Raw genomic sequence first — 18962 nt, 5'->3', positions numbered from 1 at the left:
GCATTTTTACAAAAAATTAAAAAATATGTCTATATTTGTACAAGGCAAATAAAATCAAATAAACTAGAACAACAAGACCAACATCTCAGTGAACTAATTGGACATAAAAAAAGATAAATATATAATATTATGACGTAAATAAATCCATAATAAATCATTAATGCAGGCGGTTCCTCTTTTGCAATGAGACAATCTTTCAGTTAAGGCATTAAAACTTGTTACTGCAAAGTTTTTCTATTGCAGATAGAGAGGAATGAAAGGGTTTGAGTTCGCTTTTAAAATATATTATTATTATATAATATATTATTTACATGTGATATTTTCCCATAATCATGATGATATTGATCATGTCAGTTAGAAGTTCTGCTAAAATAAAATTGGGTCGTGACGCTACATGAATAGAAGAAATATTCAATAATTTCAGGTTCTTCTAGAGAAAAGACAAGTTTCAACCTCAAATCTAAATGTTCCAGCTAAAGATGTTTCTAACAGGCCTCTGATCGTCTCTGTGTGAATAACTCTGTGAGTAAAGTGTGAATCAGCCCCCCCCCCCCGGCGCTTCTGCTCCGTTACTGAATGCGTTTATTGTGAGTTACACAAATACAGGTTTTACCTTTAATCAGAGCCCCCCCCCCCCAGTGTAACCCATAGTTCTGGCGACTCTCTGTTCAAACAGGGTGGGCCCCTCTTCTCCTGTCCCCCGCCTGTTTTGGCCACACTTCGGCAGCCAGTCTCCGCTTCACATCCACCTTAATATCGGACCACTTCTTCTTCACCTCTGCTTGTGTGCGCTGCTCAGACCCCACAGCATTAAAGCCCCCCCCCTTATGTTTGCTGCTTATATCGTAGGACAGCTGCCAAAGAGCACATTTCTGCGCCTCCACTTCAGAAAGTAGCCCCTCCATCTCACTTTCCGTTAAGTTCTTCTTTTTTCCGTCTTCCTTATTCTTTTTTCTTTATTTTCTGATCGTGCAGAGAGGGGAACCACAGGTGCAGGACTCATTTACATATGATTTGCATATTTAAGTAGGGGCGTGGCCAGGGAGGAGTCCGACACGTGCGCTCAGTTCCACGTTGATTGGGATGTACAAAGGAAATGTGCTTGGGTTCATGCGTGCGCACACGTTCGTATATCCGGATATTTTTGTGCCTTTGAGGGCATTTTGGTTTGAGGTGCGCCGGGTTTCTGCAGGAAATCCACAAGTCTTTGTACTTGAGGCCCCTGGTCTGAGTACAGCTGAGGGCTGGAACGGAGCAGTAAGCTGACAGCTTCTCCTTCCAAACATCTCATCTGTAAACAGCACAGATGTAACCCTGAGATTCCCAAAGCGACCCCCCCCCCCCCCCCCCCCCCCGGCTGCACCTCCAGATCCTGTCCAAGAAAGATAAATGTGGACCGACTCTGGGTCGGACCGAAGATGTTCACTGTGACTAAATTAGACTGTTGTTTGTGATTTAAACTTTTACAGGTTTAAATGTTTGTCATGAACATTTCTTCATGATAAAATCAGATGAATTTAGAATAAATTCAGTTTCATGTCTTCACAGATTATAAAAACTGATGCGGATTTATTCACCAATAATGTTTATAATAAATGAATATTGTTTATCCTGTTAAAAACTGAAAGATCACATGACTGAACATCAGGCCTGAAAACAGCGCACTGCGCCTTTAAGTCGGGTACAGCGCACTGCGCCTTTAAGTCGGGTACAGCGCACTGCGCCTTTAAGTCGGGAACAGCGCACTGCGCCTTTAAGTCGGGAACAGCGCACTGCGGCTTTAAGTCGGGTACAGCGCACTGCGCCTTTAAGTCGGGTACAGCGTACCGCGCCTTTAAGTCGGGAACAGCGCACTGCGCCTTTCAGTCGGGTACAGCGCACTGCGCCTTTAAGTCGGGAACAGCGCACTGCGCCTTTAAGTCGGGAACAGCGCACTGCGCCTTTCAGTCGGGTACAGCGTACCGCGCCTTTAAGTCGGGTACAGCGCACCGCGCCTTTAAGTCGGGAACAGCGCACTGCGCCTTTAAGTCGGGTACAGCGCACTGCGCCTTTAAGTCGGGTACAGCGCACTGCGCCTTTATGTCGGGAACAGCGCACTGCGCCTTTAAGTCGGGAACACGACACTGCGCCTTTAAGTCGGGTACAGCGCACTGCGCCTTTAAGTCGGGTACAGCGTACTGCGCCTTTAAGTCGGGAACAGCGCACCGCGCCTTTAAGTCGGGAACAGCGCACTGCGCCTTTAAGTCGGGTACAGCGCACTGCGCCTTTAAGTCGGGTACAGCGCACTGCGCCTTTATGTCGGGAACAGCGCACTGCGCCTTTAAGTCGGGAACACGACACTGCGCCTTTAAGTCGGGTACAGCGCACTGCGCCTTTAAGTCGGGAACAGCGCACTGCGCCTTTAAGTCGGGTACAGCGCACCGCGCCTTTAAGTCGGGAACAGCGTACCGCGCCTTTAAGGCGGGTACAGCACACTGCGCCTTTAAGTCGGGTACAGCGTACTGCACCTTTAAGTCGGGAACAGCGCACCGCGCCTTTAACTCGGGTACAGCGCACTGCGCCTTTAAGTCGGGTACAGCGTACTGCGCCTTTAAGTCGGGAACAGCGTACCTCTCCTTTAAGTCGGGTACAGCGCACCGCGCCTTTAAGTCGGGTACAGCGCACTGCGCCTTTAAGTCGGGTACAGCGTACTGCGCCTTTAAGTCGGGAACAGCGTACCTCTCCTTTAAGTCGGGTACAGCGCACCGCGCCTTTAAGTCGGGTACAGCGTACCGCGCCTTTAAGTCGGGTACAGCGTACCTCTCCTTTAAGTCGGGTACAGCGCACCGCGCCTTTAATTCGGGTACAGCGCACCGCGCCTTTAAGGAGGGTACAACGTACTGCGCCTTTAAGTCGGGTACAGCGCACCGCGCCTTTAATTCGAGTACAGCGCACTGCGCCTTTAAGGAGGGTACAGCGTACTGCGCCTTTAAGTCGGGTACAGCGCACTGCGCCTTTAAGTCGGGTACAGCGTACTGCGCCTTTAAGTTGGGAACAGCGTACTGCGCCTTTAAGTTGGGAACAGCGTACTGCGCCTTTAAGTTGGGAACACGACACTGCGCCTTTAAGTCGGGTACAGCGCACTGCGCCTTTAAGTTGGGAACAGCGCACTGCGCCTTTAAGTCGGGTACAGCGTACTGCGCCTTTAAGCTGGGAACAGCGCACTGCGCCTTTAAGCCGGGTACAGCGCACCGCGCCTTTAACTCGGGTACAGCGTACTGCGCCTTTAAGTCGGGAACAGCGTACCGCGCCTTTAACTCGGGTACAGCGTACCGCGCCTTTAAGTCGGGTACAGCGTACCGCGCCTTTAAGTCGGGTACAGCGCACCGCGCCTTTAAGTTGGGAACAGCGTACTGCGCCTTTAAGTTGGGAACAGCGTACTGCGCCTTTAAGTTGGGAACAGCGCACTGTGCCTTTAAGTCGGGTACAGCGTACCGCGCCTTTAAGTCGGGAACAGCGCACTGCGCCTTTAAGTCGGGTACAGCGCACCGCGCCTTTAAGTTGGGAACAGCGTACTGCGCCTTTAAGTTGGGTACAGCGCACTGCGCCTTTAAGTCGGGAACAGCGCACTGCGCCTTTAAGTCGGGAACAGCGCACTGCGCCTTTAAGTCGGGAACAGCGCACTGCGCCTTTAAGTCGGGAACAGCGCACTGCGCCTTTAAGTCGGGTACAGCGCACTGCGCCTTTAAGTCGGGTACAGCGCACTGCGCCTTTAAGTCGGGAACAGCGCACTGCGCCTTTAAGTCACAGCTGACAGATGTGCTCCTTCAACAGATTTTATTTCACAAAAATGAAAAACTGCATCTATAAAATTAAAGAACACATTTACAGGAAGGCTCAGACCAATCAGAGGCTCTGAACGGGATGATGTCACGGCGGGCAGGACCAGCTGTGGGTAAACTGTGAGCTCAGGATCAGACGGCCAGAGGCCCCGCCTCCCTCAGAATGTCAGCGCTCTGATTGGTTCCTGTCGGTCCCACCCGGCGCTGACCCGTAGCGCCGGACCGCGGCGGACTGGCTCAGGCGTAGCCGCATTTGTGCAGCTTCAGGTTGCGCTGGTCGGCGTATCTCTTGCCGCACTTGTCGCAGATGTACTGCTTGCCGCCGGCGTGCACGTGTCTCTTGTGCGTCCTCAGGTGGCTGCCCTGGCTGAAGCTCTTGCCGCAGACCTCGCAGGCGTATGGCTTTTCTCCGGTGTGCACGCGCACGTGCAGCTTGAGGCTGTTGGCGTTGTTGAACTTCTTGTCGCAGGCGCCGCAGTGGAACGGCTTCTCGGAGGAGTGCGTGCGGCCGTGGGAGATCAGGCTGCTCTGCTGGCTGAACGTCTTGCCGCACTCCCGGCAGCTGAAGGGCCGCTCGCCGGTGTGGATCCGGCGGTGGATCTTCAGGTTCACCGCCTGCCGGAAGGTTTTCCCGCAGAGGTCGCAGCTGAACGGGCGCACGCCGCTGTGGATCCTCTGGTGGTTGCGCAGGTTCACGGCGTGCCGGAAGGTTTTGGGGCACTGCTCGCACTGGAAGGGCTTCTGCCCGGTGTGGATGAGCTGGTGCGTCTTCAGCGTGACGGCGCGCGTGAAGCCCTTCCCGCACACGCCGCAGATGAACACCTTCTGGCCCGTGTGGGTGACGGCGTGGCGGTGCAGGTTCTGCAGCAGGTTGAAGCGGCGGCCGCACACGTCGCAGCAGAACGGCTTCTCCCCGGTGTGTACGATGGCGTGCGTCTTCAGCTGCGCCTGCTTGGAGAAACGCTTTCCGCACTGCAGGCACTCGAAGGGCCGCTCGCCGCTGTGCGTGTGCACGTGGCTCTGCAGGCTGTGGCGCTGGCGGAAGGCGCGGCCGCAGACGCCGCAGGGGAACGGCTTCTCGCCGGTGTGGACCAGCTGATGCGACCTCAACTTGCTCTGCGAGGAGAAGGACTTTCCGCAGGCCGAGCAGGTGCAGAACCTCCAGGAGGCGTCCGGCTCGGCCGGGCCGGACCCGCCGGATGGTGACAGCGGAGCGGCTTCCACACGAGCTCCTGCAGGAGGACAGAAACTGGGTTCAACTGAGGTCCGAACAGAACCGGCAAACCCCCGATGAACCGGTGACCCGGTTCTGTCAGGGTCCAGGGTCACATGACTGCGTTTTCAGGCCTTTATCAGGATATTTAACCGGTTTAGTCTGTTAACCTCCAGCTTTAATTCAATTAAATTTAGTGACTTCAGTCGATTAAAATGTTTAATCTCGTTAGATTGTTCACTTATGATCAGGCACAAAATGTATTTTTAATAAATATCTTATGCTCTAAATGCAGCTTAAATAAACACTTTTTAACTCTTGAATAAACACTTTTTAACTCTTGAATAAACACTTTTTAACTCTTGAATAAATACTTTTTAACTCTTGAATAAATACTTTTTAACTCTTGAATAAACACTTTTTAACACTTAAATAAACACTTTTTAACTCTTGAATAAACACTTTTTAACTCTTGAATAAACACTTTTTAACTCTTGAATAAACACTTTTTAACTCTTGAATAAACACTTTTTAACTCTTGAATAAACACTTTTTAACTCCTGAATAAACACTTTTTAACTCCTGAATAAACACTTTTTAACACTTAAATAAACACTTTTTAACTCTTGAATAAACACTTTTTAACTCTTGAATAAACACTTTTTAACTCTTGAATAAACACTTTTTAACTCTTGAATAAACACTTTTTAACTCCTGAATAAACACTTTTTAACTCTTGAATAAACACTTTTTAACACTTAAATAAACACTTTTTAACACTTAAATAAACACTTTTTAACTCTTGAATAAACACTTTTTAACTCTTGAATAAACACTTTTTAACTCTTGAATAAACACTTTTTAACTCTTGAATAAACACTTTTTAACTCTTGAATAAACACTTTTTAACTCTTGAATAAACACTTTTTAACTCTTGAATAAACACTTTTTAACTCCTGAATAAACACTTTTTAACTCCTGAATAAACACTTTTTAACTCTTGAATAAACACTTTTTAACTCTTGAATAAATACTTTTTAACTCTTGAATAAACACTTTTTAACACTTAAATAAACACTTTTTAACACTTAAATAAACACTTTTTAACTCTTGAATAAACACTTTTTAACTCTTGAATAAACACTTTTTAACTCTTGAATAAACACTTTTTAACTCTTGAATAAACACTTTTTAACTCTTGAATAAACACTTTTTAACTCTTGAATAAACACTTTTTAACTCTTGAATAAACACTTTTTAACTCCTGAATAAACACTTTTTAACTCCTGAATAAACACTTTTTAACTCTTGAATAAATACTTTTTAACTCTTGAATAAATACTTTTTAACACTTAAATAAACACTTTTTAACTCCTGAATAAACACTTTTTAACTCCTGAATAAACACTTTTTAACACTTGAATAAACACTTTTTAACACTTAAATAAACACTTTTTAACTCTTGAATAAACACTTTTTAACTCTTGAATAAACACTTTTTAACTCTTGAATAAACACTTTTTAACTCTTGAATAAACACTTTTTAACTCTTGAATAAACACTTTTTAACTCTTGAATAAACACTTTTTAACTCCTGAATAAACACTTTTTAACTCCTGAATAAACACTTTTTAACTCTTGAATAAATACTTTTTAACTCTTGAATAAATACTTTTTAACACTTAAATAAACACTTTTTAACTCCTGAATAAACACTTTTTAACTCTTGAATAAACACTTTTTAACTCTTGAATAAACACTTTTTAACTCTTGAATAAACACTTTTTAACTCTTGAATAAACACTTTTTAACTCCTGAATAAACACTTTTTAACTCCTGAATAAACACTTTTTAACACTTAAATAAACACTTTTTAACTCTTGAATAAACACTTTTTAACTCTTGAATAAACACTTTTTAACTCTTGAATAAACACTTTTTAACTCTTGAATAAACACTTTTTAACTCCTGAATAAACACTTTTTAACTCTTGAATAAACACTTTTTAACACTTAAATAAACACTTTTTAACACTTAAATAAACACTTTTTAACTCTTGAATAAACACTTTTTAACTCTTGAATAAACACTTTTTAACTCTTGAATAAACACTTTTTAACTCTTGAATAAACACTTTTTAACTCTTGAATAAACACTTTTTAACTCTTGAATAAACACTTTTTAACTCTTGAATAAACACTTTTTAACTCTTGAATAAACACTTTTTAACTCTTGAATAAACACTTTTTAACTCCTGAATAAACACTTTTTAACTCCTGAATAAACACTTTTTAACTCCTGAATAAACACTTTTTAACTCTTGAATAAATACTTTTTAACTCTTGAATAAACACTTTTTAACACTTAAATAAACACTTTTTAACACTTAAATAAACACTTTTTAACTCTTGAATAAACACTTTTTAACTCTTGAATAAACACTTTTTAACTCTTGAATAAACACTTTTTAACTCTTGAATAAACACTTTTTAACTCTTGAATAAACACTTTTTAACTCCTGAATAAACACTTTTTAACTCCTGAATAAACACTTTTTAACTCTTGAATAAATACTTTTTAACTCTTGAATAAATACTTTTTAACACTTAAATAAACACTTTTTAACTCCTGAATAAACACTTTTTAACTCTTGAATAAACACTTTTTAACACTTGAATAAACACTTTTTAACACTTAAATAAACACTTTTTAACTCTTGAATAAATACTTTTTAACTCTTGAATAAATACTTTTTAACTCTTGAATAAATACTTTTTAACACTTAAATAAACACTTTTTAACTCCTGAATAAATACTTTTTAACTCTTGAATAAACACTTTTTAACTCTTGAATAAACACTTTTTAACACTTAAATAAACACTTTTTAACTCTTGAATAAACACTTTTTAACTCCTGAATAAACACTTTTTAACTCTTGAATAAATACTTTTTAACTCTTGAATAAATACTTTTTAACACTTAAATAAACACTTTTTAACTCCTGAATAAACACTTTTTAACTCTTGAATAAACACTTTTTAACTCTTGAATAAATACTTTTTAACTCTTGAATAAACACTTTTTAACTCTTGAATAAACACTTTTTAACACTTAAATAAACACTTTTTAACTCTTGAATAAACACTTTTTAACTCCTGAATAAACACTTTTTAACTCTTGAATAAATACTTTTTAACTCTTGAATAAATACTTTTTAACACTTAAATAAACACTTTTTAACTCCTGAATAAACACTTTTTAACTCTTGAATAAACACTTTTTAACTCTTGAATAAACACTTTTTAACTCTTGAATAAATACTTTTTAACACTTAAATAAACACTTTTTAACTCCTGAATAAATACTTTTTAACTCTTGAATAAACACTTTTTAACTCTTGAATAAACACTTTTTAACACTTAAATAAACACTTTTTAACTCCTGAATAAATACTTTTTAACTCTTGAATAAATACTTTTTAACACTTAAATAAACACTTTTTAACTCCTGAATAAACACTTTTTAACTCTTGAATAAACACTTTTTAACTCTTGAATAAATACTTTTTAACTCTTGAATAAATACTTTTTAACTCTTAAATAAACACTTTTTAACTCTTGAATAAACACTTTTTAACTCTTGAATAAACACTTTTTAACTCTTGAATAAACACTTTTTAACACTTAAATAAACACTTTTTAACACTTAAATAAACACTTTTTAACTCTTGAATAAACACTTTTTAACTCTTGAATAAACACTTTTTAACTCTTGAATAAACACTTTTTAACTCTTGAATAAACACTTTTTAACTCTTGAATAAACACTTTTTAACTCTTGAATAAACACTTTTTAACTCTTGAATAAATACTTTTTAACTCTTGAATAAATACTTTTTAACACTTAAATAAACACTTTTTAAGTCCTGAATAAACACTTTTTAACTCTTGAATAAACACTTTTTAACTCCTGAATAAATACTTTTTAACTCTTGAATAAATACTTTTTAACACTTAAATAAACACTTTTTAACTCCTGAATAAATACTTTTTAACTCTTGAATAAACACTTTTTAACTCTTGAATAAACACTTTTTAACTCCTGAATAAACACTTTTTAACTCTTGAATAAATACTTTTTAACTCTTGAATAAATACTTTTTAACACTTAAATAAACACTTTTTAACTCCTGAATAAATACTTTTTAACTCTTGAATAAATACTTTTTAACACTTAAATAAACACTTTTTAACTCCTGAATAAACACTTTTTAACTCTTGAATAAACACTTTTTAACTCCTGAATAAATACTTTTTAACTCTTGAATAAACACTTTTTAACTCCTGAATAAACACTTTTTAACTCCTGAATAAACACTTTTTAACTCTTGAATAAATACTTTTTAACTCTTGAATAAACACTTTTTAACACTTAAACACTTTTTAACTCTTGAATAAACACTTTTTAACTCTTAAATAAACACTTTTTAACTCTTGAATAAACACTTTTTAACTCTTGAATAAATACTTTTTAACTCTTGAATAAACACTTTTTAACACTTGAATAAATACTTTTTAACACTTGAATAAATACTTTTTAACTCCTGAATAAATACTTTTTAACTCCTGAATAAACACTTTTTAACTCTTGAATAAATACTTTTTAACTCTTCAATAAACCCTTTTTAACTCTTGAATAAACACTTTTTAACACTTAAATAAACACTTTTTATCACTCCTAACAGGGTTACCTGGGTTCAGGGGTCTCGGTTCCAGACCACAGCTGTTTAAGACTCGCCGTTAACGCGTTCATTTTAACAGCCAAACAAAAACAGACTTTTGTTGCTTTTCCTGCTTCCTGTTCAGGGATTAAACTGATTAATCCTGCTTCCGGTGCTGGTGTTACCTGAACAAGGCTTCGTTTGAGTTTTACTCCTAAAATCTGGAACAGTATAAACTTGCCCTGCCTACTGCCCCCCAGTGGACTGGAGGGGCACAGCTGGCCACCGATGGTTTTATCGGCAGCTCGTACTTCCAGCTGAACCGTACTTTCTCCTTCAGGGAGAAGCGCGACGAAAGCAAAGACTGAACCAAGCGACTGGAGTCCAGAAAAGTCAAACACGGTTCTGGAGGCGTCTGACCCATAAAACCGCCTCAAACTGGACCAACAGGCAGGTTCAGGCTAGAAAAAACAAGAGGCTGCTCACTCTCTGCGATGGCTCCCAGGTCGATGTGTCCGTGCTGGTCTTTCAAGGTGACCGCCGGCACAAACGGCGCCTCAGCCACGTCCTCCTCCTCCGTTTTGGTCTGCGGTGACGATTCAAAATAAAGGCGGAGTTTGATTACAGAGTTCATGAAAAGCAGCTGGATAAAGTCAACAGAACAATGTTAAGATGTGCTGAGGAGGATGTTCTGTTCTGCTGAGATGCTGCATCAGGGTCTGTTCTGGTTCCCCTCGAATCTGAACCATCATTTTCTGTGGCCTACGGTGTGCAACAGGGTTCAGTTCTGGGGCCTTTACTCTTCCTGTTATATCGGCTCCATCTTTGAGGACATTCAGCTGAATTTCTCTTTAACATGTTCCTAAGCTGCAGACCTTTCTCAGACTCTGTTAAAAGTTGGACATCTGACAGCTTTCTCCAAAGGGGAGGAATTTCAAAGGGAACGTTCGTTTTTTTTGTTTTCTTAAACCTGGACCTTATTTCTGGCATGAAATACGTTCATCTACTCACCGAGAACCGTTTGGTGAAACACAGCAGCTATGAGCTAACAGAGCTATGAGCTAACAGCAGCTATGAGCTAACAGAGCTATGAGCTAACAGCAGCTATGAGCTAACAGAGCTATGAACTAACAGCAGCTATGAGCTAACAGCAGCTATGAGCTAACAGAGCTATGAACTAACAGCAGCTATGAGCTAACAGAGCTATGAGCTAACAGAGCTATGAGCTAACAGAGCTATGAACTAACAGCAGCTATGAGCTAACAGCAGCTATGAGCTAACAGCAGCTATGAGCTAACAGAGCTATGAGCTAACAGCAGCTATGAGCTAACAGCAGCTATGAGCTAACAGAGCTATGAACTAACAGCAGCTATGAGCTAACACAGCTATGAGCTAACAGAGCTATGAGCTAACAGAGCTATGAGCTAACAGAGCTATAGCACACGTTCATTCATTCATTCTTCTTAAAGTATTGGTGAAATAAAGACAGATAATGCCTTATTTAGAGGCTGCATCTTCTAAGCCCCGTTCACTCCGTTATATGGATCTCCAGTTATCTAAATATCTTCTGAAGGACGCCGACTTTCACCAAACTATTCTCAGTGAGTAGATGAACGTATTTCATGCCAGAAATAAGGTCCAGGTTTAAAAAAAAAAAAAAAAAGTTCCACTTTAATGGAGAGAAAAAAAACCTTGTCTGAGCCCCACAGATCAACACAGAAAAAACAAAGAAGTTTGGACCCAATCGGAGCCCTGAGGCACTCCACAGGTGAGTGGTGCTGTTGCAGAAGAATACTCTCCAACGTGCCCAGAAAAACTTCTGAACCAAGTCAGAACCGTCCATCATCTGGTTATGATGGAGGGAGTCAGAGTTGGTTTATACCACGGTACTGTCAGGTCTGTGAACGCACCACGCTCAGAGACAGGGGCTCACCTGGGACAGCAGGTCTGCGTCAGCGCTCTGATGTCGGACTCCATAGGAGTGCTCCAGCTCTGAGGAATAAAATCACAGTCACTATTACAATCTGTCCCCCGTGGCGCGAGGGCGCTGGGGGCGGGGCCTGTACGTACCCACGTGAGCTTTGTTGAGGATGTTGAGGACTCTGGTGTGCGGCCTTCTTCCGCCCCGCGCCGCCTGCAGCTCCACCAGCAGCCGCGCCTCCTCCACAATGTTCAGGATCCTCCCCAGAGCCTCGTTCCCCAGAGTCTCCATGACGGAGGCGAACTGCACCTGCGGGCACAGGTGGAGCGCTGACAGGAGCTCGCACTAACAAAAACGGTAGTGATCTACAGCTGGATCTACAGCTCTGCTCCCCCCACTGAGGAACAAATGCACTTTGATACGTTTGAACGTCAACGGGCCGATTTTAGGAGCTTCTTCACCGTTCAGCCATTAGAAAAAGCAGCTGTTCTGAGCGGACCAATCACAGCCCGGGGCAACGCGATAGGTTTTTTTTTTAGGTGCACGTGTAACGGAGTCAGTTCTACAGCAGCAATGTGTAGAATTATAATGAATCTGCTGTGACATGTCTGACCTCCTGAGACTCGGTTTCTGTACCCTTCTCTGCCCCGGTCCCTCATATCCGTGTCACGCTTTTGCCTCTCCCCGTTCTGCTGTTGCTCTCCGGGGACAGGAGCTCAGGCTGAGCACCACCGACCGGAGGGTTTTGTTGTTATTTACACCTTTTGTCAGAATAAAGAGAAACGAAGACATCCTGGTCTGGGCCTGTTCATCAAAACACAACGCAGACAACTCGAGAAACTGACCGGTTACACACGTCAGGCTACGGCACAGCAGCATAAACCAGGCTTAACCCCCCCCCAGCAGCTGGTTACCGGGGCTGCCGCCGCCACGCTGCTCACCATCTTCTCCCTTCTTTAAGTCGGGTACAGCGTACTGCGCCTTTAAGTCGGGTACAGCGTACCGCGCCTTTAAGTCGGGTACAGCGTACCGCGCCTTTAAGTCGGGAACAGCGTACCGCGCCTTTAAGTCGGGAACAGCGTACCGCGCCTTTAAGTCGGGTACAGCGTACCGCGCCTTTAAGTCGGGTACAGCGCACTGCGCCTTTAAGTCGGGAACAGCGCACTGCGCCTTTAAGTCGGGTACAGCGCACTGCTCCTTTAAGTCACAGCTGACAGATGTGCTCCTTCAACAGATTTTATTTCACAAAAATGAAAAACTGCATCTATAAAATTAAAGAACACATTTACAGGAAGGCTCAGACCAATCAGAGGCTCTGAACGGGATGATGTCACGGCGGGCAGGACCAGCTGTGGGTAAACTGTGAGCTCAGGATCAGACGGCCAGAGGCCCCGCCTCCCTCAGAATGTCAGCGCTCTGATTGGTTCCTGTCGGTCCCACCCGGCGCTGACCCGTAGCGCCGGACCGCGGCGGACTGGCTCAGGCGTAGCCGCATTTGTGCAGCTTCAGGTTGCGCTGGTCGGCGTATCGCTTGCCGCACTTGTCGCAGATGTACTGCTTGCCGCCGGCGTGCACGTGTCTCTTGTGCGTCCTCAGGTGGCTGCCCTGGCTGAAGCTCTTGCCGCAGACCTCGCAGGCGTATGGCTTTTCTCCGGTGTGCACGCGCACGTGCAGCTTGAGGCTGTTGGCGTTGTTGAACTTCTTGTCGCAGGCGCCGCAGTGGAACGGCTTCTCGGAGGAGTGCGTGCGGCCGTGGGAGATCAGGCTGCTCTGCTGGCTGAACGTCTTGCCGCACTCCCGGCAGCTGAAGGGCCGCTCGCCGGTGTGGATCCGGCGGTGGATCTTCAGGTTCACCGCCTGCCGGAAGGTTTTCCCGCAGAGGTCGCAGCTGAACGGGCGCACGCCGCTGTGGATCCTCTGGTGGTTGCGCAGGTTCACGGCGTGCCGGAAGGTTTTGGGGCACTGCTCGCACTGGAAGGGCTTCTGCCCGGTGTGGATGAGCTGGTGCGTCTTCAGCGTGACGGCGCGCGTGAAGCCCTTCCCGCACACGCCGCAGATGAACACCTTCTGGCCCGTGTGGGTGACGGCGTGGCGGTGCAGGTTCTGCAGCAGGTTGAAGCGGCGGCCGCACACGTCGCAGCAGAACGGCTTCTCCCCGGTGTGTACGATGGCGTGCGTCTTCAGCTGCGCCTGCTTGGAGAAACGCTTTCCGCACTGCAGGCACTCGAAGGGCCGCTCGCCGCTGTGCGTGTGCACGTGGCTCTGCAGGCTGTGGCGCTGGCGGAAGGCGCGGCCGCAGACGCCGCAGGGGAACGGCTTCTCGCCGGTGTGGACCAGCTGATGCGACCTCAACTTGCTCTGCGAGGAGAAGGACTTTCCGCAGGCCGAGCAGGTGCAGAACCTCCAGGAGGCGTCCGGCTCGGCCGGGCCGGACCCGCCGGATGGTGACAGCGGAGCGGCTTCCACACGAGCTCCTGCAGGAGGACAGAAACTGGGTTCAACTGAGGTCCGAACAGAACCGGCAAACCCCTGAGGAACCGGTGACCCGGTTCTGTCAGGGTCCAGGGTCACATGACTGCGTTTTCAGGCCTTTATCAGAATATTTAACCGGTTTAGTCTGTTAACCTCCAGCTTTAATTCAATTAAATTTAGTGACTTCAGTCGATTAAAATGTTTTATCTCGTTAGATTGTTCACTTATGATCAGGCACAAAATGTATTTTTAATAATAAAAATACATTTTTAACAGAATAAACACTTTTTAACTCTTGAATAAACACTTTTTAACACTTGAATAAACACTTTTTAACTCTTGAATAAACACTTTTTAACTCTTGAATAAACACTTTTTAACTCTTGAATAAACACTTTTTAACTCTTAAATAAACACTTTTTAACTCTTGAATAAACACTTTTTAACTCTTGAATAAACACTTTTTAACTCTTAAATAAACACTTTTTAACTCTTAAATAAACACTTTTTAACTCTTGAATAAATACTTTTTAACTCTTGAATAAATACTTTTTAACTCCTGAATAAATACTTTTTAACTCCTGAATAAACACTTTTTAACTCTTAAATAAACACTTTTTAACTCTTCAATAAACCCTTTTTAACTCTTGAATAAACACTTTTTAACACTTAAACACTTTTTAACTCTTCAATAAACCCTTTTTAACTCTTGAATAAACACTTTTTAACACTTAAACACTTTTTAACTCTTGAATAAACACTTTTTAACTCTTGAATAAACACTTTTTAACTCTTAAATAAACACTTTTTAACTCTTGAATAAATACTTTTTAACTCTTGAATAAATACTTTTTAACTCCTGAATAAATACTTTTTAACTCCTGAATAAACACTTTTTAACTCTTAAATAAACACTTTTTAACTCTTCAATAAACCCTTTTTAACTCTTGAATAAACACTTTTTAACACTTAAACACTTTTTAACTCTTGAATAAACACTTTTTAACTCTTGAATAAATACTTTTTAACTCTTGAATAAACACTTTTTAACTCTTAAATAAACACTTTTTATCACTCCTAACAGGGTTACCTGGGTTCAGGGGTCTCGGTTCCAGACCACAGCTGTTTAAGACTCGCCGTTAACGCGTTCATTTTAACAGCCAAACAAAAACAGACTTTTGTTGCTTTTCCTGCTTCCTGTTCAGGGATTAAACTGATTAATCCTGCTTCCTGTGCTGGCGTTACCTCAGCATTACTGAACAAGGCTTCGTTTGAGTTTTACTCCTAAAATCTGGAACAGTATAAACTTGCCCTGCTTACTGCCCCCCAGTGGACTGGAGGGGCACAGCTGGCCACCGATGGTTTTATCGGCAGCTCGTACTTCCAGCTGAACCGTACTTTCTCCTTCAGGGAGAAGCGCGACGAAAGCAAAGACTGAACCAAGCGACTGGAGTCCAGAAAAGTCAAACACGGTTCTGGAGGCGTCTGACCCATAAAACCGCCTCAAACTGGACCAACAGGCAGGTTCAGGCTAGAAAAAACAAGAGGCTGCTCACTCTCTGCGATGGCTCCCAGGTCGATGTGTCCGTGCTGGTCTTTCAAGGTGACCGCCGGCACAAACGGCGCCTCAGCCACGTCCTCCTCCTCCGTTTTGGTCTGCGGTGACGATTCAAAATAAAGGCGGAGTTTGATTACAGAGTTCATGAAAAGCAGCTGGATAAAGTCAACAGAACAATGTTAAGATGTGCTGAGGAGGATGTTCTGTTCTGCTGGGTGGCTGCATCAGGGTCTGTTCTGGTTCCCCTCGAATCTGAACCATCATTTTCTGTGGCCTACGGTGTGCAACAGGGTTCAGTTCTGGGGCCTTTACTCTTCCTGTTATATCGGCTCCATCTTTGAGGACATTCAGCTGAATTTCTCTTTAACATGTTCCTAAGCTGCAGATCTTTCTCAGACTCTGTTAAAAGTTGGACATCTGACAGCTTTCTCCAAAGGGGAGGAAGCTCAAAGGGAACGTTCGTTTTTTTTGTTTTCTTAAACCTGGACCTTATTTCTGGCATGAAATACGTTCATCTACTCACCGAGAACAGTTTGGTGAAACACAGCAGCTATGAGCTAACAGAGCTATGAGCTAACAGAGCTATGAGCTAACAGCAGCTATGAGCTAACAGAGCTATGAGCTAACAGCAGCTATGAGCTAACCGCAGCTATGAGCTAACAGCAGCTCTGAGCTAACAGAGCTATGAGCTAACAGCAGCTATGAGCTAACAGAGCTATGAGCTAACAGCAGCTATGAGCTAACAGAGCTATGAGCTAACAGAGCTATGAGCTAACAGAGCTATGAGCTAACAGCAGCTATGAGCTAACCGCAGCTATGAGCTAACCGCAGCTATGAGCTAACAGAGCTATGAGCTAACCGCAGCTATGAGCTAACAGCAGCTATGAGCTAACAGCAGCTATGAGCTAACAGCAGCTATGAGCTAACAGCAGCTATGAACTAACAGAGCTATGAGCTAACAGAGCTATGAACTAACAGCAGCTATGAGCTAACAGCAGCTATGAGCTAACAGCAGCTATGAGCTAACAGCAGCTATGAGCTAACAGAGCTATGAGCTAACAGAGCTATGAACTAACAGCAGCTATGAGCTAACAGCAGCTATGAGCTAACACAGATATGAGCTAACAGAGCTATGAGCTAACAGAGCTATGAGCTAACAGCAGCTATGAGCTAACAGAGCTATGAGCTAACAGCAGCTATGAGCTAACAGAGCTATGAGCTAACAGAGCTATGAGCTAACAGCAGCTATGAGCTAACACTATCAGCTCTCACTTCAGATGCTTGTTTTTTTATCTCTTCAGAAATATTTCACAGTTCAGGCCCATTGTGTCCAGCTCTGAGCTGGAATCTGTCCGTGTGATTGGTCCCTGAGGTCATGTGATCTATCTGTGGACCCTGTGCTTTAAACTTTGGTTTTCATGTTCCAGCTTCTTGTTGTGAAGCACTTATCCTGAAAGCTGCTGGACAGATCAAAGCTTTCTCAGACTGACCCCTGAACACAACACAGAAAAAACAAAGAAGTTTGGACCCAATCGGAGCCCTGAGGCACTCCACAGGTGAGTGGTGCTGTTGCAGAAGAACACTCTCCAACGTGCCCAGAAAAACTTCTGAACCAAGTCAGAACCGTCCATCATCTGGTTATGATGGACGGAGTCAGAGTTGGTTTATACCACGGTACTGTCAGGTCTGTGAACGCACCACGCTCAGAGACAGGGGCTCACCTGGGACAGCAGGTCTGCGTCAGCGCTCTGTCGGACTCCATAGGAGTGCTCCAGCTCTGAGGAATAAAATCACAGTCACTATTACAATCTGTCCCCCGCGGTGCGAGGGCGCTGGGGGCGGGGCCTGTACGTACCCACGTGAGCTTTGTTGAGGATGTTGAGGACTCTGGTGTGCGGCCTTCTTCCGCCCCGCGCCGCCTGCAGCTCCACCAGCAGCCGCGCCTCCTCCACAATGTTCAGGATCCTCCCCAGAGCCTCGTTCCCCAGAGTCTCCATGACGGAGGCGAACTGCACCTGCGGGCACAGGTGGAGCGCTGACAGGAGCTCGCACTAACAAAAACGGTAGTGACCCCCCCCCCCCCCCCCCCCAGATGTTCGTGGGGGGGGGGGGGGGGGGTCTACAGCTGGATCTACAGCTCTGCTCCCCCCACTGAGGAACAAATGCACTTTGATACGTTTGAACGTCAACGGGCCGATTTTAGGAGCTTCTTCACCGTTCGGCCATTAGAAAAAGCAGCTGTTCTGAGCGGACCAATCACAGCCCGGGGCAACGCGATAGGTTTTTTTTTAGGTGCACGTGTAACGGAGTCAGTTCTACAGCAGCAATGTGTAGAATTATAATGAATCTGCTGTGACATGTCTGACCTCCTGAGCCTCGGTTTCTGTACCCTTCTCTGCCCCGGTCCCTCATATCCGTGTCACGCTTTTGCCTCTCCCCGTTCTGCTGTTGCTCTCCGGGGACAGGAGCTCAGGCTGAGCACCACCGACCGGAGGGTTTTGTTGTTATTTACACCTTTTGTCAGAATAAAGAGAAACGAAGACATCCTGGTCTGGGCCTGTTCATCAAAACACAGCGCAGACAACTCGAGAAACTGACCGGTTACACACGTCAGGCTACGGCACAGCAGCATAAACCAGGCTCAACCCCCCCCCCCAGCAGCTGGTTACCGGGGCTGCCGCCGCCACGCTGCTCACCATCTTCTCCCGCCTTACCACTGGCTCTCTGCCCGGTTGAGGCGGCTCTTCCCCGGGGTCTGTGGTTCTGGAGGTCGGGCTGTCCTCCACCAGCTTCTTCAGCTCCGCCACGGCAGCGTGGACCAGAGACTCCATGACGGCGGCCAGCTGGGTGTGCAGGGCCGCGGAGGAGCTCATCCTGCGGGCGGGACGGCCGCCAGACCCGGGCTGACAGCTGTCGGTAACCGGCTGTAGGTCCTGCTGGCCCGCGGAACATCAGTGGAGCACCGGGGGCTCCGACACAGACAAAAACATCTCCACCGGAGTAGGAGTTCAGCTTGGGACAACACACCGCTCACACACGTGTCCCCTGATCATGCTCCGACCGGAACCGCGACTTCCGGTGGAAAAAAGATTCCGCTTCCGGCACATTAATAAAACATCTTCAGGTTATTATTGGAAAATGTAAAATAATAATTCAAACCATTTTAAGAAAAATGGTTTAAAATCAATGAGAATTAATGTTTGTAAATTGGTTGAAATATAGTTCTATTTTATTATCAGTCTCAGTCTAACTGGTT

At 44.1% G+C, this 18962-nt stretch overlaps 1 protein-coding gene across 1 annotated transcript; it reads right to left on the bottom strand.

The window, feature by feature from the left end:
• Positions 1-3968: 3968 nt before the first annotated feature.
• On the bottom strand, positions 3969-18763 carry LOC140278871 (uncharacterized). The gene is made up of 11 exons (XM_072373962.1): positions 18403-18763; positions 17562-17721; positions 17428-17483; positions 15705-15804; positions 13162-14150; positions 12591-12873; positions 12467-12480; positions 11830-12073; positions 11689-11747; positions 10242-10341; positions 3969-5053 (listed from the first exon to the last, which is right to left on the bottom strand). The coding sequence occupies exons 1-11, from the start codon at positions 18577-18579 to the stop codon at positions 4059-4061; spliced, it is 3177 nt and encodes a 1058-aa protein (XP_072230063.1). The 5' UTR covers positions 18580-18763; the 3' UTR covers positions 3969-4058.
• Positions 18764-18962: the final 199 nt, after the last annotated feature.

Source organism: Leuresthes tenuis, unplaced genomic scaffold (genome assembly GCF_036924035.1).
Source record: "Leuresthes tenuis unplaced genomic scaffold, fLeuTen1.0.hap1 SCAF_20, whole genome shotgun sequence".
Lineage (NCBI taxonomy): Eukaryota > Metazoa > Chordata > Actinopteri > Atheriniformes > Atherinopsidae > Leuresthes > Leuresthes tenuis.
The sequence above is the reverse complement of the archived record's forward strand: the minus strand, read 5'-3'. Positions and strand labels throughout refer to the sequence as shown.